Source organism: Rhinatrema bivittatum, chromosome 8 (assembly GCF_901001135.1).
Source record: "Rhinatrema bivittatum chromosome 8, aRhiBiv1.1, whole genome shotgun sequence".
Taxonomy (NCBI): domain Eukaryota; kingdom Metazoa; phylum Chordata; class Amphibia; order Gymnophiona; family Rhinatrematidae; genus Rhinatrema; species Rhinatrema bivittatum.
In genome coordinates this window covers 42247312-42271948 of record NC_042622.1, presented here as the reverse complement: position 1 = coordinate 42271948, position 24637 = coordinate 42247312, and the positions used below count along the sequence as shown (strand labels likewise).

General features: G+C 48.2%; 1 protein-coding gene across 4 annotated transcripts in view; it reads left to right on the top strand.

Annotated features, from left to right (window-relative positions):
* Positions 1–24637, top strand: part of ELMO2 (engulfment and cell motility 2) — a 145347-nt gene that overhangs the window by 98729 nt on the left and 21981 nt on the right. For all 4 annotated transcript variants that reach the window (XM_029611681.1, XM_029611682.1, XM_029611680.1 and 1 more), the window contains 10 exons: positions 7736–7814; positions 10444–10494; positions 11088–11210; positions 11596–11730; positions 13263–13367; positions 17206–17314; positions 17718–17854; positions 18390–18553; positions 19081–19193; positions 20497–20604. In XM_029611681.1, the coding sequence (XP_029467541.1) occupies positions 7736–7814; positions 10444–10494; positions 11088–11210; positions 11596–11730; positions 13263–13367; positions 17206–17314; positions 17718–17854; positions 18390–18553; positions 19081–19193; positions 20497–20604 (1124 nt within the window). The remainder of the gene's footprint in view (positions 1–7735; positions 7815–10443; positions 10495–11087; positions 11211–11595; positions 11731–13262; positions 13368–17205; positions 17315–17717; positions 17855–18389; positions 18554–19080; positions 19194–20496; positions 20605–24637) is intronic.

The following is a 24637-nucleotide window of genomic DNA, read 5'->3' as shown; positions in this document are numbered from 1 at the left end:
AATGAGTCCAAGGTCTGTGGCTGGCTGAAGACAAAGGAGAATCGTGAAGAAGACCAAGGTTCGAGGCTGGCAGAAGACAAAGGAGAATCGTGAAGAAGACCAAGGTTCGTGGCTGGCTGAAGACAAAGGAGAATCGTGAAGAAGACCAAGGTTCGTGGCTGGCTGAAGACAAAGGAGAATCGTGAAGAAGACCAAGGTTCGTGGCTGGCTGAAGACAAGGAGAATCAGGAACCGGAGCTGGAGTCAGGATATGTAGACAGCAAGTAGAGCCCAGAGCTGGAGCCAAGGCACAGCAGGACCAAACAGAACCTGACCTGGAAGCAAGGCACGGCTGGGACAAGCTGGAACCGGAGCTGGAAGCAAGGCACGGCTGGATCAAGCAGGAACCAGGGCTGGAAGCAAGGCACGGCTGGAACAAGCTGGAACCGGAGCTGGAAGCAAGGCACGGCTGGAACAAGCAGGAACCAGGGCTGGAAGCAAGGCACGGCTGGAACAAGCAGGAACCAAGGCTGAAAGCAACGCTGGGAAGCAACTAAGCACACAGTAGAGTGACCTCGTTGCAAAGGCAAAGCAAGGAAGTCAGACGCTGGTTTAAATAGCCGGCCAGCGTCTGACGTCAGGAATGGGGCGGTTCAGCACTTCCGGGTGCTGGACCTTTAAGAGCCCCCTGCTCGCGCGCGCGCGTTGCCTGGCAGTGGGAGGAGTCTGAGTCGTCCCTCGGCAGCGTCTCCACGTGGAGAGAGACGCTGCCATGCGGCCCTGCAGGCCCCAGGAGCAACGGAACGCGGCGAGACCGGGAGAGGCAGCAGAAAGGTAAGGACCCGGTCGCTAGCCTAGCGACCGGGACCGCAACACAGCATGCCACATCAGAGCAGCACAAAGCGAGGAGGCCGACGCCCTGTGCATGCAGTGCGAAGAGGCCCTGGGAGACCCAGCCCAGGGCCAGTCCCACCCAGGGCTGAGTTCTGGCTCCTCAGGGGGTACCCCGGACCTAGCCAGGGGGATCTCCCCACAGACGGGGACCCCCAAGGAACCAGCGCCCCTCGGCTTTGACCCAGCGTCGATCTCATGGGTGGAGTTCTTCAAGGGGATTCACGCCTTTGTTCAAATGCAAACTGAACCTCAGGCTGACCAGCCACATGCTCCACAGGAGGACCCTCATGCCCCAGGCCCTTCAAGACCTAGGCACAGGCTTCCACTACCCAGAAGCCCTACCTATGGGGACTCGGACACCTCTGAGGAGGAAGCCGAACCCCTGGAAGAGGGGGAGCTCCCTCCGGGGATAGAGCCTCACTGAACCATGAGACGCTTCTTCACAAAGGACGAGCTCCCGGACCTGGTCAACCAATGCCTGACGGAGCTCGCTATCCCGGGCCCAGGTACTTCGGGGGAACCTAAACCGAACCCCCTGCTGGAGGGGCTTCGACAGACTTCTCGCTATTTCCCTCTGTTACAAGCAGCACAGCAGCAGCTGATTGACCTGGAATGGAATGCTCCGGAGTCCACTTTCAAGGGGGGACGAGCTTTGGTAGCCCTGTACCCCCTGGACCCGGCAACCAAAGATCTTCTTGCATGGTCTGCACGGTCTCCAAGCGCACTACCATCCCAGTGGAGGGAGGAGCTGCGCTCAAGGATGCACATGACCGGCGGCTGGAATCCATCCTCAAACAGTCATTTGACGTAGCCGCTATGTCTCTACAAATTGCGGCCTGCTTAGCACAAACCAGGAACGACACCCCGGGAGAAGACATGGAACCAGCAGTATCATTCCTCGCGGACGCTGCCTCTGACCTAGTGCACACCGCGGCCAGAGGAGTGTCCTCTGCGGTGGCAGCCAGGAGGTAACTCAGGCTCCGAAGCTGGTCGGCCGACGCATCTTCCAAAACGCGCCTCACAAAGATGCCCTTCAAAGGATCCCTCCTGTTCGGCAGCAAACTAGAGAAACTGGCCGACAAATGGGGCAAGTCCCCATTGCTGCGCCTACCGGAGGATAAGACGAAGAGAAACAAGTAACTCTTCCCCAGGTCCTCCAGGGGCAGAAGTTCACAGCGCTTCAATCCTTACAGGAGCAACTATCAAGCCTCCCACCCTACGGGCAGGAACCAGTCCTTTCGGACCAAGCACAACAAGAGGGGAACCAGCTCGGGTTCAGGCCCAGCCGCACCCCACAATGAGATTCAGCCAACCCATCCAAGGGAAGAAGCCATAGGGGGCAAACTAGCCCTATTCTACCGCAGATGGGTCAAGATAACTTCGGACAAGTGGGTCCTAGCCATCATTCGGGAGGGGTACTACCTGGATTTTCTACGAACCCCTCCGGACAAGTTCGTGGAGTCCCCCTGCCAGGATCATTCAGCAAGGTTTGCAGCCGGTTCCACAATTTTGATCTCCTTGTGGGGGTCAGGCTGACCTTGTCCTCTCTGGTGTTGAATCAGACTCCTAGGTATTCCAGCGACTGTGAGGGCTGTAGGCGTTTGACAAAGTTCCTCATGAGAGGCTTCTAGGAAAAGTAAAAAGTCATGGGATAGGTGGCGATGTCCTTTCGTGGATTGCAAACTGGCTAAAAGACAGGAAACAGAGAGTAGGATTAAATGGACAATTTTCTCAGTGGAAGGGAGTGAACAGTGGAGTGCCTCAGGGATCTGTATTGGGACCTTTACTGTTCAATATATTTATAAATGATTTGGAAAGAAATACGACGAGTGAGATAATCAAATTTGCAGATGACACAAAATTGTTCAGAGTAGTTAAATCACAAGCAGATTGTGATAAATTGCAGGAAGACCTTGTGAGACTGGAAAATTGGGCATCCAAATGGCAGATGAAATTTAATGTGGATAAGTGCAAGGTGATGCATATAGGGAAAAATAACCCATGCTATAATTACACAATGTTGGGTTCCATATTAGGTGCTACAACCCAAGAAAGAGATCTAGGTGTCATAGTGGATAACGCATTGAAATCGTCGGTTCAGTGTGCTGCGGCAGTCAAAAAAGCAAACAGAATTTTGGGAAGTATTAGAAAGGGAATGGTGAATAAAACGGAAAATGTCATAATGCCTCTGTATCGCTCCATGGTGAGACCGCACCTTGAATACTGTGTACAATTCTGGTTGCCGCATCTCAAAAAAGATATAATTGCGATGGAGAAGGTACAGAGAAGGGCTACCAAAATGATAAGGGGAATGGAACAGCTCCCCTATGAGGAAAGACTAAAGAGGTTAGGACTTTTCAGCTTGGAGAAGAGACAGCTGAGGGGGGATATGATAGAGATGTTTAAAATTATGAGAGGTCTAGAACGGGTAGATGTGAATCGGTTATTTACTCTTTCGGATAATAGAAAGACTAGGGGGCACTCCATGAAGTTAGCATGGGGCACATTTAAAACTAATCGGAGAAAGTTCTTTTTTACTTAACGCACAATTAAACTCTGGAATTTGTTGCCAGAGGATGTAGTTAGTTCAGTTAGTATAGCTGTGTTTAAAAAAGGATTGGATAAGTTCTTGGAGGAGAAGTCCATTACCTGCTATTAAGTTCACTTAGAGAATAGCCACTGCCATTAGCAATGGTGACATGGAATAGACTTAGTTTTTGGGTACTTGCCAAGTTCTTATGGCCTGGATTGGCCACTGTTGGAAACAGGATGCTGGGCTTGATGGACCCTTGGTCTGACTCAGTATGGCATTTTCTTATGTTCTTATGGCGTGGGCGGAAGCAAACCTCCAGGAGATCTCCGCCATCCACATCGCTGGGAAAGACAACATCACTGTAGACTTCCTCAGCAGGGAAAGTGTAGACCCAGGAGAATGGAGGCTGTCGTCCGCAGCCTTCCAGTTGATAGTGAATCGGTGGGGGACACCGGACATGGACCTTCTGGCAAAGAGATCCAACGCCCAAGTACCCAGATACTTCAGCCGCAGGCGGAAACCGCAGTCCCAAGGGATCGATGCCCTGGTACAGACCTGGCCACCGGGGACTCTACTATATGCCTCCCGCCGTGGCCCCTATTGGGCGCCCTCATTCACAAGATACAACTACACAAGGGACTAGTTCTTCTGGTGGCTCCAGATTGGCCAAGAAGACCCTGGTACGCAGACATGAGAAGACTGCTGGCAGGGAACCCTCTACCCCTGCCCCCACACAGGGACCTGCTACAACAAGGTCTGATCCTCCACGAGGACCCAGCTCAATTCTCTCTTACGGTCTTGCCATTGAGAGGGCCCGCCTGAGAAAGAGCGGATACTCGGGGGCGGTAATCGACACTCTCCTCCGAGCACGAAAGTTCTCCACATCGTTAACGTACATAAGGATCTGGAGAGTATTTGAAACCTGGTGCGAAGACCACAACATCAAGCCACTCTCATTTAAAGTTCCTGTGATCCTGGAATTCTTACAGAATGGACTACAGAAGGGTCTGTCCCTCAACTCCATCAAGGTACAGGTTGTCGCATTGTCATGCTACGGCTCCAAGAGCGAGGGCGACAGCATAGCTTCTCACCCGGACGTGTCACGCTTCCTGAAAGGAGTCAAACACATTCGCCCACCACTAAAGAGGCTGGTATCTCTGTGGAATCTCAATCTCGTTTTGGACTTCCTAGCGGGAACAGCCTTCAGACCCCTCTGAGGCCTATCCCTCCGCCTGTTAACCTTAAAGACAGTGTTCTTGCTGGCAGTGTGTTCAGCCCGCCGCATCTCAGAACTACTGAGCCATTCCTCAGGCTCACCCCGGGGTCCATCCAACTACGCATGGTTCCCTTCTTCCTCCCCAAAGTGGTCTCACACTTCCATCTCAACCAGACCATCTCGCTACCAACGACGGATGGCTTGAAGAATTCAGAAGAAGCCCGTAGTCTACGCCACTTCAACATCGGCAGACTCCTATCCAGATACCTGGAAATGTCGGAACCCATACAAAGAACGGACCACCTTTTCGTCCTTCACAGCAGAAAGAGACAAGGGGAAGCAGCCTCGCTGGCAACCATCGGCTGCTGGATCAAGGAAGTCATCAAGGCGGCCTACGTAGAAGCGGGCAAGCCACCACCTCTACAGGTCAAGGCCCATTCTACCAGAGCTCAGGCAGTATCCTGGGCAGAAACTAGAATGCTGTCACCTGCCGAGATCTGCAAGGCGGCTACATGGTCCTCCATCCATACTTTCTCCAGATTCTACCGCCTGGACATTCAGGCTCGGGAGGACACGGCATTTGCAAGGGCAATACTAAGTGGGTCTCAGGCAGCCTCCCACCCAGTTCGGGAGTAGCTTTTATACATCCCATTGGTCCTGAGTCCATCTGCTACACGCTAGGAAATGGAGAAATTACTTACCTGATAATTTCGTTTTCCTTAGTGTAGACAGATGGACTCAGCATCCCACCCTTGGCTGCCGTTAAGCATGGTCTTTCAAATAATTCAAGGGTAAGCCATGTTTTCATTTACCTAGGACATCCACCCTGCTGGGTGTTGACGTTTTCCGGTTGAGTACACTGGCGGTCTCCAGTTATAGTCCATGGCCCCTGCTGGGCAAGGTCTTTCGGAAGATTGAGCACCACAGGGGACTAGTCCTTCTAGTGGCTCCAGATTGGCCCAGATGCCCGTGGTATGCAGACATGCGGAGGCTTCTGGTGGAGACCCCCCTTATGCCTTCCTCCACACAGGGACCTGCTCCAACAAGGTCCGATCCTTCACGAGGTCCAACTCTGTTTTGTCTTACAGTCTGGTCCTTGAGAGGGCTTGCCTGATGAAGCATGGATATTCGACAGCAGTAATTTCCACCTTGCTCCACATGCGGAAGTTCTCGACATTCTTAGCGTATGTGCGGATCTGGAGAATATTTGAGGCCTGGTGCGAGGAACGCGCGGTTGCCCTTCGGTTAGCCAAAATCCCTCTAGTTCTGGAATCTTTAGAGGATGGCCTGAATAAAGGGTTGTCTCTTAATTCCTTGAAGGTCCAGGTAGCGGCTCTCTCCTGTTTCAGAGATGAGGTGAATGGAACCCGCCTGTCGGAGCATCTGGACTTGGCCTGTATCCTAAAAGGGGTTATACATCTTCGACCATTCTTACGGTGGCCGGTTCCTCTGTGGAATCTTAATCTAGTATTGGACTTTTTAGCAGGGCCTTCCTTTCGGCTGCTGCGCAGTCTGTCCCTGCACCTGTTAATGCTGAAGACTGTGTTCTTGGTGGCGATATGCTCGGCTTGTTGCATCTCTGAATTACAGGCATTGTCGTGTTGGGAACCCTTCTTCCGGATGACTCCAGGAGCATTACTGCTTTGCACCGTTCCATCCTTCTTGCCCAAGGTAGTCTTGGTGTTTAATTTGAATCGATCCGTTTCCTTACCATCTCTAGATAGACACAAGGACATGGAAGACTACTGCCTCCTCCACCACTTAAATGTCAGTAGACTTTTAGTGCGGAATCTGGAACCCTCAGAACCGGTGCACAAGATGGACTGCTTGTTCTTCACGGTGGAAGGAGACAAGGTGAACCAGCTTCGTGAGCTACCACAGCTCGCTGGATCAAGGAGGTGGTCATAGGAGCTTATGCAGAGGCAGGGAAGCCATTATCCTTTCAGGTTACAGCTCATTCCACTAGGGCCCAGGCAGTATCGTGGATGGAAGATAAGCTACTGTCTCCCATCGATATCTGCCGAGCAACAATGTGGTCTTCCTTGCACACCTTTTCCAGGTTCTTTCATCTGGATGTTCAGGCCCGAGAGGTCACAGCCTTTGCAAGGGTGGTGCTAACTGGACCGCAGGCAGCTTCCCACCCCATTCGGGAGCAGCTTTTGAACATCTCATTGGTCCTGAGTCCATCTGGCTACACGCTAGGAAATGGAGAAATTACTCAGGACTAATGGGTTATATGCTCCCCTGCTAGCAGATGGAAATGGAGTCAGGTTTCAGAGCTGATTTCACCTTAGATACACCCCTGCAGTGACCTCAGCCCTTCAGTATTTTCTTCATAAGCCATTGTGGACATACTATTGAAAAACTTGCTTGAAATCTGATTACAACTTGATTAGAACTTGATTAAAACTTGATTAAGAACAGATAATTGTAACTGTATTCAACCAAACAAAAGCGCTGAATCCCAGCAAGATTATAGATGCCATGATCTAGGGATTGGGCGACACGGGATGCTGAGTCCATCTGTCTACACTAAGGAAAACGAAATGATCAGGTAAGTAATTTCTCCATTTCTTTAAGCACTCACATAGAAGATATCAGACAAGGGACACCTGGTCCACTCAGTTTGTATCTCTGTGCCTACCTATTGTGCTGTTTTGTTAGTAATTCTCATTGCCTGTAATTCATAGCAAAAGATATGGAGGCCGATATTTAGCCAGTTTGTCGAAGTAAGTTTCCCAGATAAATGTGCACAGCTGAGGCATTCAGTACCTGGACAAACCTAAAATTAGCTGGCTAAGTTTATTTGGATTCCTTTAGGACTGCCTCTTGGCACCCCTGAATTTTTTCAGAGAGCTTACTAGGAAAACTTTGAATATCTGACTTATCTGGCTAAGTTATCCAGATAACTTCGGCCTGCCCTGGAACAGCGCACCCCTTATCCAGATAAATTTTAGCTCGGTAATGACTTACCCAGGTAACATTTATCTGGTTAGAGGACAGGAATGTAAAAACCTCAGGGTTTGTCCAGATAACTTTTGAGTTACCCAAACAAACCCCTCTAACTGTCAACCTCATGGTCTTTAACTCCTGCTTTCTCCTGCTCCCTGCAGCTCGAACCAGGAGATTCAAACCTACGCCATTGCCCTGATTAATGCCCTGTTCCTGAAGGCACCAGAGGACAAAAGACAGGTTTGTAACCAACCTTTATTTTGCACTCATAAATATCCAATAACTGGTTTCGTAGGGGTGAGGTAGATAGAGTTAATAATAATACTTCTAGATTTCTCCAAAGTTGGCAGCCTTGCCCCTTGCTCCCCTACTTTCTCAGTATCTGCCCTCCTAGGACAGTAGAGGAGGGTGGATGGATGGATGGCAGGATGGGCTGTTGTGTGTATGTGTGGTGCACTCTCTCTCAGTCACATCTCCCAAGCATTCTTGCGCCCTCTTTACTTCCTTTCCCTTTCTCATCCATTTCCCCCACCCCTTCTGCCTTTCCCCCTCTCTTGCAACATGCAAAACACCCTTTTCTAGAGACCCTAATCCAGAAAGAGATATTCAGGCTTGGTATCAGGCTTATAATAATGCGGATTTCTGCACTCTGTGCCTCCAAAGCTTGCCTCCTTAGGAGATGATGTCCATGCCCCTTGCCCCACAGCTCCTAACAGGTGGGAACTATCAGAACCGTCATTCTTACCTGGCTTTCCCTTGCAGCCCTGCAGAAACCCGCAGCTCAGTACCACAAATGCCTTCGTCTCCCAGCTCTGCACAGCCCTCCACAGCAGCTGAAAACTCCTTATGGCTGTGCTGCAACTTCTCTCCTGTCTTTGTGCAGGTAGAGCCACATGGCCCAATCAGCACAAACACCAGCAGTGCATAATACAGCTAATCAATGGTGGCCTTGCACCGGCATACCCCACCCATACTGCTCTGACCCTTCCATTTCCAACTTCAGGTATCTGAGCTGGCAGTAGCATTGGAATGAACCTTCTGCTGGTGCTGCGGAGGGCCAAATCAAATTCCTTCTGCTGGGAGGCTGCATCTGGCCCTCAGGCCATCGTTTGGGGTCTCGTGTTCTAGGGTATACATGTTTAGATCTTTAAGTCTGTCCCCATCTGCTTGAGCATTAAATCTTAGCTTCCAGACCCTGGGCCATTCCTCGAGCTTCACTAGAGCCTTTCTCATGTTTTCCACACCTTCCTGGCTGTAGATTAAAAATCACCTCCTGATCAGCCGCCGGGTCCACGTCCTCCTAGGGGACCCAACATCATCTCAATCAACTGCTGGGGTTCAGGTTCTCTTGGAGGACCCAAATTTGCTGCACAGTCAATGTCATTTTTTCCTCAGTGGGAGGGGTTTGCTTTGCTTGGGTTTGTAGCTCAGGCTAGGCTCATGCCTTGCTCATTGTTCAGAAATTGCAGCTCAGCTAAACCCATGACCACAAGGCTGAGACCCTTGCAGGATTATGGAAAGCGAACAAGTGCATGCTCTTCCATCCTGCCTGCTCTAGATTCAATTACATATATATTATACACAGTATAATTTTGTAACAGCATGCAAAAGAAAGTTACGTGCATATGTTGACTGTGAAAACTACACCCCCCACCCCCAAATCAACCTGCACACAATTGTATCTGCTAAATTGTGTGCAGATTTTTTTCAGGAAAATTTTCCCGTGTGTTTTTTGAAAATGCAGGTTTGTACATAAATCCAAACTCCGCCCCTGGGAATGCCTCCATGTAAACCTAGGCACACACAGGACATACCACTGCAAGTTTAGCCGCATGTTAGGTGGGTGATTTTATAGCAAGCCATTTCTATGGGTAAAGCATCATTTTATCCAAGGAAATGTCTTTGAAAATTACCTTCATAATGTATATGTGCCAAAGATATGCATTCAATTTTGCATAATACATATATATACAATATAGCATCTACAGTGAAAATAGGGGCCTAACTAGAAGATCAAATAGTAAACTATTGTTCCCATGGATAACAGAGCAGGTTACAAAGTAAAGAAAATCTGTGATACCTATTGCTATTCAGTACATTTTATGCTATTAAGCAATTTATCTGTATTAATAGAATTTGCTTTATTCTACCTGCTATAGTTGTTGGCAGCATTCCTGCACGACTGGAAAATCTGTGGCCTTATTTTTATTTTTAGTGAGTGAAATTAATCTGAAGAGAGCGACCCCATTTCTTTATTTCAGGTCTCCGGAGAGTTGCCGGCTTCAGTTGTTGGTGTTTTGTTTTATGTCAAAATGTGTACGTGCAATTTTCTGGCTTATCCCTTTCCCTGCTAGTGGGCTGTTTATTGTTTCTGTTCTTTGTCTTTGGGCTAATACCTCTCTTTGCTTCTGTTTGTGCTTTCCATATTCTACTGCCAGGAGAAGCCCCTTAACCCGCTCGACATGCCTGTCAGTGTAAGTAACTAAATGTAGGTTACAGAAGGAGAGAACGGGAGGCCTTAACCAGTACTGCAGAATGCTAATGAAACCCTAGGTCAGACTCCAAAAGGTGGGAAACAGGTGTAATAAGGATGATACTATAAAGACTGCAGTCTCACGCACAGAGGATGCCGGCATACCCCACCCTGGGATGGTGTGATTCTTGGTGTGCCAAAGGTAACTGCCCGCCCCTGGTGAGCCCCGTGTGGGACATGTTTGAAGATCCCCTTCCCCGCTTCGCTTGAAATTCTGTCATGTTTCCTCTGTCCTGTTACGTTCACCTTTCAGGTTCTGTCTCAAGGCTGATAAATTGATCTCGGTTTCACCACTGCATTCCTCCCTTGATTCTGGTGTCTCTGATTTCCCAATAGGAGATGGCTAATGCTTTTGCACAGAAGCACTTAAGGTCCATCATCTTGAATGTGAGTACAGGAGTAATCAGGAGTGGTGGGATTTATCAGAGGTCTTTGTTATCGATGCTTCACTTAAAAAAAAAACCCACCATTATGTAACACAGTGACCGTCATAAAGAAGGTCTTCTTAGTCCATCCAATCTGGCCAGTTGCCTTTTCCTATTGAGACCCTATTAGATGATTTCCACCTTCTTCCTCCCTTGCCCATACTACAGCCCTCTGTATCGCTCCCAGGCCTCCTTGAATTCTTAAATAACTGAAGAGCATGTAAATGGTATATTTGGGCAAAAGGAAAGCAGTAATTCCTGTGCTTAAACAAATAGTCAAGTATAGTAGGTTGAATACCGGCTAGAATCATACATTTAAAGGTTATAGCTAGTTTTTAAAGGTATAATTGGAGTACAGTATGCTAGTGCTTCCACATGAGTTTCTGCAAGCTGGGCCAAAATCAGAAGTTTGGTTACAGTTATAGTAAAAAAAAAAAACCCAAATGTGCCATGTTTGAGGAAGTGCACATGAGGATACGAGGATACAGTAACTGTTGCTTACTGTTTTGCTTTTTAAAATGTAGTTGTCGTTTTGTTGTTGTTGTTGTTTGCCAGCACGTTATCCGAGGAAATCGACCAATCAAAACTGAAATGGCACATCAGCTTTATGTGCTACAGGTCCTGACCTTTAACCTACTGGAAGAGAGGATGATGACAAAAATGGATCCCAGTGACCAGGTTAGTGATAGAGGAGTGTGGCAGTAGGGTACTTTGGAGTGAGACGCACTCCTCTCTTTTTATATACAGACCAAAAAATGCCCAGCATTTAGCTCTGTGTTGGCAATACGGATTTGATTTGTTTGGGTTTGGGTTTTTCAGCTTGGGTGAAAAAAAAAAAAGCCATGTAGTTATATTGGGAAATCAGAACCTTTTTTTTGACAAATGTTTTTCTACAGTCAGTTCCTTTACTATCATTCCTTTGAGGGGTAATTTTGCCGCACATTTCAGTAGAAGAATTGGAAGAGAAGGAATGAATCTGTTAGCATCTCTCGCTCGCAGCTGTTGCTTTGTATCCTTGATTCTTCCCTATGTTTTCTTTGGCTGGCCTTTCTCCCTTGGTCAGGCACAGAGAGACATCATCTTTGAGCTGAGACGAATCGCCTTTGATGCAGATTCCGACTCAAACAGTATGGCTGGGGGCGGGACTGAGAAGCGCAAAGCCATGTACACCAAGGACTATAAGATGCTGGGCTTCACCGTGAGTATCATTTTCTTTGCTTCTCGTGACTAAAGGGGCTGGAAATGACTACGGACTGAATCGAGCTAGACGTCATACACTTGAAAGCCTGCCCGCTGCTAGAATGCACCAGGAACAAACATTGTGGGTATTTTCTTACTAAACAAGAAATGGAAAGGTTGGGTAAGAGGTTGCTGCTTGCGTGTGGCTTTCACGGTAATTTTCCAAAATGTTTACTCGGGTAACAGATGTTTACCCATCCCTGCATGCTGTTCACAGTGATCGTACTTTTACCTGTGGGTGGGGAGGAAAAGTGCCTGAGGGGATTTTATTTTGAAATCCCTGAATTTACATTCATGCGAGTACTGTGCACCTACGGGTACAAGGTGCCCGCTTGCCCTACTGGCTCTGGGGAGAGTTTCCCTTTGAAAGTTCACTTGCAGGCCCAGTTTGAAAAATGCCCCATTCATGAGCAGAACCCCGAAATTGCAGAGAAGTAAATCTGCTTCCTGCAACTGGACCTTTGTCACTGAGGGAAATAAGGCAGCATCAAGACACCACAGTGTTCATATTGTAGGTAGGGAGAGAAGTCAACATGAAGAAAAATCATAAAGTGGGTTTATACCAGCCCTTCTTTACAACATACCTTTGTTTATATCACCTCAAAATTTCATTCCCCAAAATTGTTTCATGCATCATTTGCTCTAGCAGTTGTTTTGTACTGTGACAAACTGTTTTATGACAAGCAAATTGAATGGCCCCTAGCCCATTTGTCCCAAAGACAGAAGCATAGAATTGAAGGCAGAAAAGTACCAAATGGTCCATCCAGTCTGCTCAGCAAACTTACATGCAGGTTTCCTCCTGCAGGTTAACCCCATGCTTAACAGATTCCCAGACCATAAACGTTGGGCCTTTGGTTGCTGTTTGAATCCAATTCCCCGTTACTCTTTGCTGTTGAAGCAGAGAGCAATATTGAGTTGCATCAAAAGTATCAGGTTTATTGGTCAAGGGTAGTAACTGACGCATCAGCAAGTTACCCCCATGCTTATGTTTCCTAGGACTGTAGAAGTCAGGGCCCTCGTTGGTTGCTGTTTGAATCCAATTCCTCTTTTCTCCTGCCGTTGAAGCAGAGAGCGATAATGGAGTTGCATCAACAGTATGAAGGCTTATTGGTTAAGGGTAGTAACCACCATACCAGCAAGTTACCTCCATGCATTCTTTTTTTAAATTTCCATCCTCTAGCCTTTAGGGATCCACAGTGTTTATCCCATGCCCCTTTGAATTGTTTCACTGTTTTCGACTTCACCACCTCCTCCGGAAGGGCATTCTAGGCATCTACCGTGAAGAAATATTTCCTGATGTTGGTTCTGTACCTTTAGTTTGACACACTTAGAGAAGGCCAAATGCTAAATCTTCCTTGTCTTAGATATCAGGGTGTGCAGTGTGAGATTATGATGCATCTCCCAACAGTTTTGTAATGCCTGTACCTCAAACTAATATGTTTTATCCTTTCTCGTTTTCGCTCTATGTTCTTGGGGGCATTATTTTCCTAGAATCACATCAATCCAGCTTTGGATTTTACCCAGACTCCCCCTGGAATGCTTGCTTTAGACAATATGCTATACATGGCCAAATACCATCAGGACACTTACATCAGGGTAAGAAGAGGGTTCCAAGGAACTTTTATATATATTTCTCTCTCCCTGCATCATCTTTCATTTTCCCAATACTCCTGTTGTCTCTCACAATTTCTCTTTTGTTTACGTGCCAATGCTGTTCTTTCTGTTTTCATACCAGCCCTTTAACCAAGCTCGCTCGGAAACTGGCCAGGACAAATTGATCCTCGCAATGTGTAGTGCTAAAATAGAATGCTGTACAGCCCTAAGATAAAATAACTTTTCAACTACCCTTCAAACTAAAGGAAAATTGGCTGCCTGTATGTACCCAGATCAGTCCAGACTCCTGGGTTTTGCCTCCCTGCCAGCAGATGGAGACAGAGAAAGTTTCACTGACTTTGTACATAACCCAGCCTCTTATTTTGGTAGAGGTCTTCTGCCTGTTTTAATTTGCTTATGCTCAAAGTGGGTTTAGCGAGATGCTGGCTCTTGACCCCAGTCTTCATGGATTCTCGACCAGTCAAGAGGCCTGAGCTGTTGAGAAGTTCTTCAGGCCGATGATTTTCATTGCCAGATGTTAAATGGATCTGGGCCTAAATGCGCTGAAGGTGCTGGCAAGCTTTACTTAGCCATGAGGTAGACCACTGCAGTGGTTATTTTCTTGCGTGCATAGGCGCATGCGTGCATTCTCACCGCATGGCGGTTGCATGTGCTGGGATCTAGGGCGTAAGGCCATGGCCTAGATTTGAGCAGGTACATCTGCGACCTAGACTTGAACGCATATTTGCGCAGGTACTTGAGCGCATATTTGCATAGGTACTTGTGCGTGTAAGGCCGCAACCTAGACTGGATCGCGTATTTGCGCCAGTACTCGTGAACATAAGACTGCAACCTAAATTTGAGTGCATATTTGTGCAGCAAGTTGTGCGCATACAACCATGTACTTGTGCATGTACAACCATGTACTTGTGCACGTACAACTGCAACCTAGTCTTGAGCGCGTATTTGTGCACATCCTGGAGGAGTTAGCGTGTACACCCCAGGTGGCATTGGTGTGTGCGCAGGAGGCCACCTAGAGCCGAAGTTTAGGAGAGCTAGGTGCCGGAGATGAACAGGTCCAAATGCTTTGCTATGTCTGATAGCAGTTCAGTCCTCCCTTTCTCTCCGTTTGTGTCAGCGCTGTTTAGATGCTCAAAGTGATTTGACTACTCCAGCTTTTCCCATGTTGGGACATTCCCTTGACCTCTGGTGTCTCTGGAGGTGGGTGGAGTGGGAGGTGAGGCAATGGTCAGTTCTTCTCTCTTATTCCTGAGGGCAGAAGCTTCCCTTAGAGAGGGTGGAGAAAGCAAGGTTGGGCCTGTGGACTCCGGTATAGATCCATCTTCCTCCTCCTGGGTGGAATGTTTCCATAGCCTGCAGGCTCTTCTGCAGGGGTGCCCAGTGAAGGCGAAGCAACCTACTATGTAGGGATCATGTGCTCAGGCCTCCCATTTGTCAGTCATGGCAGGCAAATGTCACAGGGACGCTGTCCCTGGTAATGTTCAAGGAGGTGTGGCTCATGAGACATTGGAGGATTCCGATGGGGAATTGGCTTTCTCACTTCTAGAAGAGGGAGAAATTCCATATGATTGAGAGCTGCTTTGGACTCTGCTGAGATCTTTTCTTTTTTCACAGAGATGCCTTGCTGAGTTTGTTGCTCAGACCTTGAACTCGCTCATTGTGGCCCAAGTCTGAGGTTCAGACCCTGAACACACTTAGTGTGGCCAGAGGTGAAATTTAAGTTAAGCATTATGTTTCTTTCCCCCCTGTATCCAGTTCAAGAGATATTGGATTTAAAGAAGGTAAATGCAGCTGTCAAGGTTCCCCATTTCCGCATGGAAACTCTGAGATTCAACTCTGAGGTCCGTCATAGCAGCGGTATGCAAGGGAGAGTTCTTGGCATCTCTCGCCTTGACAGAGGCGTATCTGCACATAGCCATCAGGCCGGAGCACCAGAGATTCCTGAGGTTCATGGTCCTAAGGCAACATTTTCGGTTTCAAGCCCTTCCCTTCGGCTGGCGATGGCTCCACGTATCTTCACCAAGAGGCTGGCATCCGTGGTCACCAACACCCAGTCGGGCACTTCCAAATCCATTCCTTTCTCCAGATTGTGCTGAGACAGCCACCACGAAAGACTGGACCTGACATCTTCTGGCAATGATAAAGGAAGCTGAAATTCTTACGACAGCAGATTCCAACAGAGGGCGCAAGTGAGAAAAGGTCCAAGACACTAATTCCAGAGTAGATGCCATGGAACCCAGCACCTGCAGGTAATCCCAGTCCCTGGGCACCGACAGGTCTAGCAGCCAAAGAACCTGAACCTGCAACTTGAGGACTCTCTCCGTAGTCAGAAACAACTTCTCTAGACTGGTATTAAAGCGAGCTCCAAGATATTCCAAGGATTGGGTCGGGCCCAGATGACATTTTGCGAGGGTCGTCACCCAGTCCAGTGACTCCAGATGCTGAAAACCCACTGGAGCGAGCAAGCACACTCCTCCTCCAACTTTGCCTATATCAGCCAATCATCCAGGTACGGGTGCACCAGGATACCTTCCCTCCTGAGAGCCGCCGCCGCTCTTACCATCACCTTTGTGAAGGTGTGCGGCTCTGTCACCAACCCAAAGGGAAGAGCTCAAAACTGCAAGTGTTCCCCCAGTACCATGAACCTCAGAAACTTCTGGTGGTCGGCTGGTTGGAAATATGCAGGTAAGCTTCTGACAAGTCCAACGATGCCAGAAACTCCCCTTTACGAACCGCCGCTATTACCGTGTGCAATGTCTACATCCGAAAGCACGGTACCCGGAGAGTCTCATTGATCTTCTGCACATCAAGAATGGGTTGAAAAGTCCCTTCCTTTTTGGGCACCATGAAGTATATGGAGTAACGACCCTATCTGAGACTTCCTAGGGAAAAGCCGCTTGATCCCAGCTCCCTTCCTGCCCAAATAGGCCTTATGCATCAAAAGGACAAAATCCACAGAAAAAGATACCGGATCCAAAGAAGAAGAGTCCAGATCTGCATCTTCCTGCGCCTGTTCCCTTGCCCTGCCAGTGTCAGGGTCTTGTTCTGCAAGAAAAAGCATGGGAGGAGAGTCCCGAGGCTCTGAAATAGCAGCCTGGTGTGCACAAAATGGCCGCCGGTTGCGTACCCCCCCCCCAGGCCTCCAAAACCTGCCCCGCCGAAAACAAGCCACTACTGTCACTCAGGGCGCCCGTGGAGGTCTCCGCCCCACCGGAGACACATTCCTCGCAATGTGCGGCCGAACTGAGGCAAGAGCACCATGCCGGCAAAAAAGCGGCCTAAAAATAAACCCTGTCTGCGAGCACTGCAGGCAGCGCTGTCCGTGTGGCGAACAAGCTCTCCCGGCCCCATTCAGTCCTGCTTGAGCTAGAGCACAAGCTAAAACTGCTCCTTCTCCTTCTCTCCCTCTCTCTCTCTCTTCTTTTTTTTTTTTTTAATCAAAGCAATTAAAGGGACACACACAGAAGGGAAAGAGAAACTGAAGTACTTCTCTGCTTCTGCGAAGAAGGCTGGAGACAGAGAAATACCGAGAGACTGCAGGTAGCACTCTCGGTTATGTAGCAATGCCTCAAAGTTTTGTTCTCTGCCTCCATATGCTGTTAGGGATGCATAAACCTACTCGTCTGGACTGATCCGGGGTATGAACAGGAACTGTTTGTTCTGGGTTCAGTGAACTAGATTTAATTAAACATTAAAAATGACATAAAATTCACAAAACCAAAATCAACAGGCTTGCAGTCTGTCTCAGTTTTGCACTGAATAGGAGTAAACACGCCCCATCACACTCTCACTCGCTGTCTTCTGTCCCTACGCATCATAGATAGTTCTGGAGAACAGCAGTCGAGAAGATAAGCATGAGTGTCCATTTGGCCGCAGTGCCATTGAACTTACCAAGATGCTGTGTGAGATCCTGCAGGTCGGGGAGCTGCGTAAGTCTTTTCTGCTGTTAAATATCCATTGCATCTTGTTACATTAACCCCTTGTAGTAGTGTCCCTGGCTTCCTTTCCTCTCCTGGTCATCATCCCCTCCTGATGCCCCTGGGCATGAAGGATTCTTGGGTTAGGATTTGTGTTCAGAGAGAAGAGCTTCTGAATCTATCCTCACAAATCAGGATTTACATTTAGGCTTTTGAAAGAAATATTAATAGATCCCCTTTACCAGTCCAGCATTGATATCCAGTCTATATCAGAAAAATAGAGAGTATTAGAATGAGTGGAGCAAGGAAGAGAAAGCAAACAGTGAAAATAAGCCTCCAGTCTAACCAGATCCCAAAGGAGGTCTTACCACCTTGGGAGAACCGTTAACATTTTCTTTGTCTCTTTTCTCCAAAGCAAATGAGGGACGGAACGATTATCACCCAATGTTCTTCACGCATGATCGGGCCTTTGAGGAATTCTTTTATATTTGCATCCAGCTGCTAAACAAAACCTGGAAAGAGATGAGGGCTACGGCAGAGGACTTCAATAAGGTCAGGAGTTCCATCCATGCATATCACAGTAAAGAACTTCAACAAGCTCAGAAGCACCTCAGGCAGAAGATTTGTAGAAAGATCAGGAATACCCTGGGACAAGTGCATATGTAGAGATTTATTTAAGTTCATCAGCACTGCAGGATGGATGAATGTATGTGAGAGCCAATAGAAGAGGGAGAGCCATAAAAGGATCTGTGTCCTAGGTTTATCTCTGTGAAAGGGATTTCAGAGTTAGCAGACCTCAAGAGATCATGTCAGAACAGGCAATGAGAAACAAAGTGCATCTTTCATATCTATATTGTTAGAGTTAAGTACTCAGATATCCAGATGAAGGATTCAGATGTAGGGGGGAGTATTAGCCATAGGCCTGAGATCCATCAGGTATCGAAGAGGCACTACAGATAAAGTGGACATCTAGGAATGCTTTTGTGTTGGCCCTTATGCTTGGTATTGCTGCTGTTGGGCCATGTGTGAGCTTTCGCTTTCACTCTGCTGTAATACTTGTTGCCTGTGTTCCTTGCTGTTTTGTTAGGTGATGCAGGTTGTCAGGGAGCAGATCACCAGGGCATTGCCCTCCAAACCCAACTCATTGGACCAGTTCAAGAGCAAACTTCGCAGCCTGAGTTACTCTGAGATTCTGCGCCTGCGTCAGTCTGAGAGAATGAGCCAGGATGACTTCCAGTCTCCACCAATTGTGTATGTAACAAGAGAGTCATGGGTGTTCCCTGTACACATTCACCATTATGATCTTTCAGACTTCTCATGATCTAGCATGCACATGGGAATATTCTGTTGCATAGCTAGGACTGGAACTGATAGTTGTGCTGTGGCACTCACCTGCCAGTGACACAGACCCTTGACTGTAAGAGTAACCTCATGAGCTGTCATACTTATAGTATCATCTGCTCTTGCACTAACCCCCTAGAGTTCTTGAACCTCTGGTGCTCCTAGTAAAGTATTATTTTACTAACACGCAGCATTCCCTACAACATCTGCTTTCTAGCTAACTCTCAGGCTCCTTGCAATCCTTGTAGTGATCCCTGGCACTCCTTGTAACATCTGCTTATTCCCAGACACCCCCCCCCCCCATGTGCCCTGGCACTTCTGAAATATCTGCTATCCCACTGATTGCCTGTGCTCCTGGTAATATCTACTCTCATACCGACATTCCCAGTAATGTCCGTACTCATACCAGTAATGATTCTGCTGTGTTCCATTTCTAGTGAACTAAGGGAAAAGATCCAGCCAGAAATCATGGAGCTAATCAAACAACAGCGACTGAACCGTCTCTGTGAGGGGAGCAGCTTCCGCAAGATAGGAAACCGTAGAAGGCAGGGTGAGTGCATCGGAGCAGCTTAGGAGGCCATCCATATGTGCACCTAAGAGCTCCTTGGAAATCCGTGTTAACAATGCAAATCAGAATGGCTTAGAAGAATACCAGAAGAACTTGAGTTCCACACATTCATAATTCACTGACCCTGAATCCCTGTCCAAGACAAGGAAGCAGTTCTGGAAATGGGGCAAAAGGATGGGTGACAAACAGCCAGTGTCTAAGGTGAATGAGGGTTCTGCAGGAAATGAGATTTACTGCAAAAAGGAATTATCTTTAAACAAATCTGACAAGTGCTGAGGGTCAGTGTTTCTCAACCTTTTGTATGCCAGGGATGGGCTAACTTCCTTAAAATGCATGGACCAGTTGCAGTGCTAATGAGTGGATGGGAGTGGGAAGAGAGAATATATTCCCTCCCTCACCTGGTCTTTAATTTCTTGGTTGCTCTCGTTAGTTAGCCCTGCAGCTGGTCTTTGTCATTTTAAGAAGGTAGCTAGTCAGTTTAAGAAATTGTTTTCTAAAACTACATAGGTCTGCTTGCCTTTTTTTTTTGGTTTGTTTTCTTTCTCGCTCTCTCCCTTCCCTCTCCCAGCCAGCCAACAGTATTGTCCTCAGAAAAGAAAAAAAAATGCTGACCAGCCACCAGTTGATCACTGAAAAAAACACCATTTTTCACACTCTTTCCCTCCCCACCCTAGTTAGCCACCAGCTCTCAGAAAAAAAAAAAAGAAATAACTCCCTCTTTGAAACCCCCCCCCCCCTACTTTTCCCGCCAGCCAACAACACTACTAAAATAAATACTCTCACCTTTTTAATCCCTAATTGGAACTGGTCCCAAAGCCTGATCTTTGGGAGGGGAGCAACTGCAGCTGAATGTTAACAAGCTGGCATGAGACGGAGTCAGTGTCTGCTCCACTCTTAACGCCCCGCAGTGGCCCCCATCCTCTCCTGACCATCTGTATGGGAAGCAGAGCAGATACTGACTCCGTCTCATGCCAGCTCATTGACATTCAGATGCAGCTGCACCCTTCCCAGAAATGGGGGCCTCAAGACCAACCCCAGCTGGATAGTAAAGGTCCAAAGGACAGGGCAGGAGGGGAGGGTTAGGAAACGTCTCTGCTGGCTGGGGTGCAGTGTGTGCAACTGCAGAGCAGGTCTTGCTTTCTGCTCCTCCTCCTCCTGCTATGGACCATCAGAAATGCTGGTGGGGGCCGATGCCGCCGTTCCACAGACTAGCTGTTGAGAAATACTCCCAGGAGGTCCTCCCAGTAAGCTGTACATTCCTCTACTCTTCCTTTATATTCTGCAGAGAGATTTTGGTACTGTCGGCTAGCACTGAACCACAAGGTTTTACACTATGGAGACCTGGAAGACAGCCCCCAGGGAGAGGTAGCTTTTGAATCCCTTCAGGAGAAAAGTAAGTCTCCAACAATTGCTTTTCTTTTCTGTCTGTGTGTTCTCAGCATCCTGTCATCAACCTGGCATCCCAGTCTGTGCTCCAGCATTCCTGTTACCCCCATTATCTAATAATTCAGCCACTTGTGTAAACATCTCTGTTCCCTGTACGTACCCAGATCAGTCCAGACTCCTGGGTTTTACCTCCCTGCCAGCAGGTGGAGACAGAAAAACTTTCCCTGACACTGTACATAACCCAGTGTGGCACCTGCAGCCCCTCAGTATTTTCCTGTCTCCTGCAGATGGTAGATGGTGCAAAACTTGCAGTTCTGGAGTCAGGAGACCGTTTTGGATTTATGAGCCTTCCTCCCAGGGGGGGTTTTGTGTCCTAGTGGGTCCTTCCCTGTCTGGTCGAGGTGGACGAGCTGAGGGTTGGTGACCCTTTTGTACGCGTCCTCCTTTCTTCCGTGGGGTGTAAATCTGGTGGTCCAGATCCCTCCCCTTCACAAGGCTGCTACAGACTAGGGACGTTTGTTTTTAATTTGGCTATTTTTTTTCTGCTAGCAGCTCTTTGTTCCATTTTAGGGTGTAGGTATGGTAAGTCTGGCTCTTTTCTGATCTGCCATGTGGGCCGCATTCCTGGAACCTGAACCTCTGCACCAAAGGAAAGTGTTGCTTTCTATGTATCTTTATTTGTTCTCGGAGAGTAAAAAAAAAAAGAGAACAAGGAACTAGCTAGAGGAATCTGTGCAACAGCGAGGTTCCAGGTGGGGAAGCTACCTTAGCAGCTTGGGGAGCTCAGCCATGGGGATTTTCAACAGCTTCTCTGCCTGCAGAGGAGTCCGGGTGTTGGCTCCGTGGCACTGAGAGACTGTTCCCCTGCTTGCCATTGAGGTGCTGGTGGTGCTGTGGGTGAGGGGAGGAACTGCGTGTGTGGGCAGCAAAAGCATTCAGGGGTCTGCGTCAAGCATGACCGCACCAGTAGAACAAACCTCACGGATGATGGGGGTCTAGCATTGAGGCTTTCCCCATTAGTGTGGAAATGGCGGCCATTTTTGATTCCCTGGCAAGAGAGGCAGGGAAATCCTCTCCTCAACTATTGCCAGCAGTTCCCTGTCCAGCAGAGGGGGCAGAGAGGCACTTGCACTGAGGAGGAGTCTCTAGTTTTAATTTGCTTATGCGCAAAGTGTGTTTAGCGAGATACTGGCTCTTAGCCCCAGTCTCCATGGAATCTCGGCCAGTCAAGAGGCCTGAGCTATTGAGAAGCTCTTCAGGCTGATGATTTTCGGTGCCAGATGTTAAACGGATTAGAGCCTAAACGCACTGAAGGTGCAGGAAGGCTCTTCTTAGCCATATGGTAGGCCACTGCAGCGGTTCTTTTTTCGCATGCATAGGTGTGTGCGCACATTCTCACCGTGTAGCAGTTGCATGTGCTGGGACCTGTGCACATAAGGCCATGGCCTATATTTGAGCGTGTATGTCTGCAACCTAGACTTGAGCGCATATTTGCATAAGTACTTGAGCGCGTATTTGCGCAAGTACTTGTGTGCATAAGGAAACAACCTAGACTGGCGTGCGTATTTGCGCGGGTACTTCTGCGCATAAGATTACAACCTAAACTTGAGCGCATATTTCCACAGCTACTTGTGTGCGTACGACTGTGGCCTATACGAGCGCGTATTTGCGCATGTACTTGTGCGTGTATGACCACAACCTAGTCTTCAATGCGTATTTGCATGCGTCCTGAAGGGACGTGCATGTATGCCCAGGTGGCAATGGTGTGCACATATGAGGCCACCTAGAGCCGAAGTTCAGGAGAGCTGGGCGCCAGGGTCGAAAGGGTCCATGCACCTTGCTGTCTGTGAGGCGTGCCGTCTGATAGCAATTCAGTCCTCGCTCCCTCTCCCTTTATATAAGTGTTGTTTAGATGCTCAAAGTGATTTGACTACTACAGCTTTTGCCCATTTTGGGACATCCCCCTCAGCCTATGGAGTCTCTGGAGGGGGGTGGAGGGGGAGGAGAGGCAATGATCAGTTCTCCCTTGTTCCCAAGGGCAGAAGCTTCCCCGAGAAAGGTTGGAGAGAGCAAGGTAGGGCCTGTGGACTCTGGTATAGATCCATCCTCCTCGTCCTGGATGGAATGTTTCCAGGGCCTGCATACTTTTCGCCCAGCGAGGGCGAAGCAACCTACTATGTAGGGATCACATGCTTGGGCCTCCCATTTGTCAGTCATGGCGGACATATGCCACAGGGACGCATTTGTAATGTTCAAGGAGGTGTGGCTCATGAGACATTGGAGGATTCTGATGGGAAATTGGCTTTCTCACTTCTAGAAGAGGGAGAAATTGCATATGATTGAGAGCCGCTTTGGACTCTGCTTAGATTTTTCTTTTTTTTTTTCACAGCAACTTTGTTTAATCTGTGTATGTTGCATCTTTGTAAATTTTTATCTGGATTAGGGATAATTTACTACATTTATGCTGATGATATGCAGATGTTAATACCAGTAAATGATTCTGTGAAGAATACATTGAAATTACTAGAGATATATATGTCTTCAATTCAACAATTGCGTGTGCATATGAAACTAGTATTTCCTAGCGTGTAGCCAGATGGACTCGGGACCAGTGGGTTGTGCTCCCCTGCCAGCAAATGGAGGCAGAGTCAGGTTTCAAAGCTGATGTCACCTAGATACACCCCCTGCAGTAACCTCAGGCCTTCAGTCTTTCTCCGTCTCCAGCAGATGTAGACATGCTTTCCCTATGGAGATCACTGTTCCTTTTGGAAAAAGAAATTCTACTTTTAAATTGGAGAAAAGATTGAGCCCTGCTCTCCTGTGGTGATTCCTAAAAGTCCCTTGCCCAATTGAGAATTCCTGAGGTGATTTCCGAGATCCCTCATAGGTGTGCCTTGGACCAGTAACCAGTTCCCGGCATGGACTTTGCTGCTGAAGTAGCTGAAAGGCAGCTGGTGCAAAAAGCCAAGCGTAGTGGTGACAGCCAAAGCCCTCTCATCCCGCAGCTGGAGACCATCTCAATAAGAAGAAATTGCCTTACTGGGTCAGACCAAGGTTCCATCAAGCCCAGCATCCTGTTTCCAACAGTGGCCAATCCAGGCCATAAGAACCTGGCAAGTACCCAAAAACTAAGTCTATTCCATGTTACCATTGCTAATGGCAGTGGCTATTCTTACTTAGCCGGTAAGTGCTGAACCCAGGTAAGTTTAAAAAAAAAAAAGATGAAGAAGATTTACCTTCAGAGAAGAAGGGTCTTGGTAAGATTTCCTTTGGTCTCCTTGCTCGGCGCACCGTACTGACTTCATTCCCGATCCCAGTCTTGTATTGCCCACCATAGGATGTCAGTACACACAATGCGTTGGCTTTGCGCATAACGTCGTGCACATACTTAAGCACACAATAAAGTAAGCGCAGGATACAGGAAAAGCCGGGTGCACGGGCTATGCCCCGCCTAGGCGTTCAAAATTTGTGCGCATAAAGTTTTAAGCGCGAGCCGATCAAACGCTCAGTTACCTCCATCAAGTGGCATCGGCAGCCAAGAAACATAAGTGTCTTGCTCTCTGCGCTGTTTCCAACTTGGGCTTCCTTGGATTTGGCCTCCCCGGACTTTGCTGAGCCCAGCTGCTCCCATTCAGATGATGGATTAGCAGCCTTAACTGGAAGAACCCTGGATCTGAGTAACCTCTTGACTGGGTCTTCCATGGGAGAGGGAAACTTGATTGGGCCCACCCCAGTTCCCCCTGGGCTAAGCATGGACCGTGGCCTTTTCTTGGGTGGAATTTTTCCAGGGACTAAAGGACTGTACAGGTGCAGTCTACTTCCTCGCTTGCCCCTATCCAGACGGAACCCCAGCCAGCCTCCTCTCCCTCTCCCATTCCTGTTGGCAGACCTCGAGGCATGCCCCAAGTGACTAAGGGTATCTCTAGTGGGGGACCCTGATGGCACAGATGAAGAGCAAGATCCCTTGGAAGAAAGGGAAATTCCCCCGGGATTAGAATCGTATCTAACCATGTTACGATTCTTTCATAGAGATTAATTGT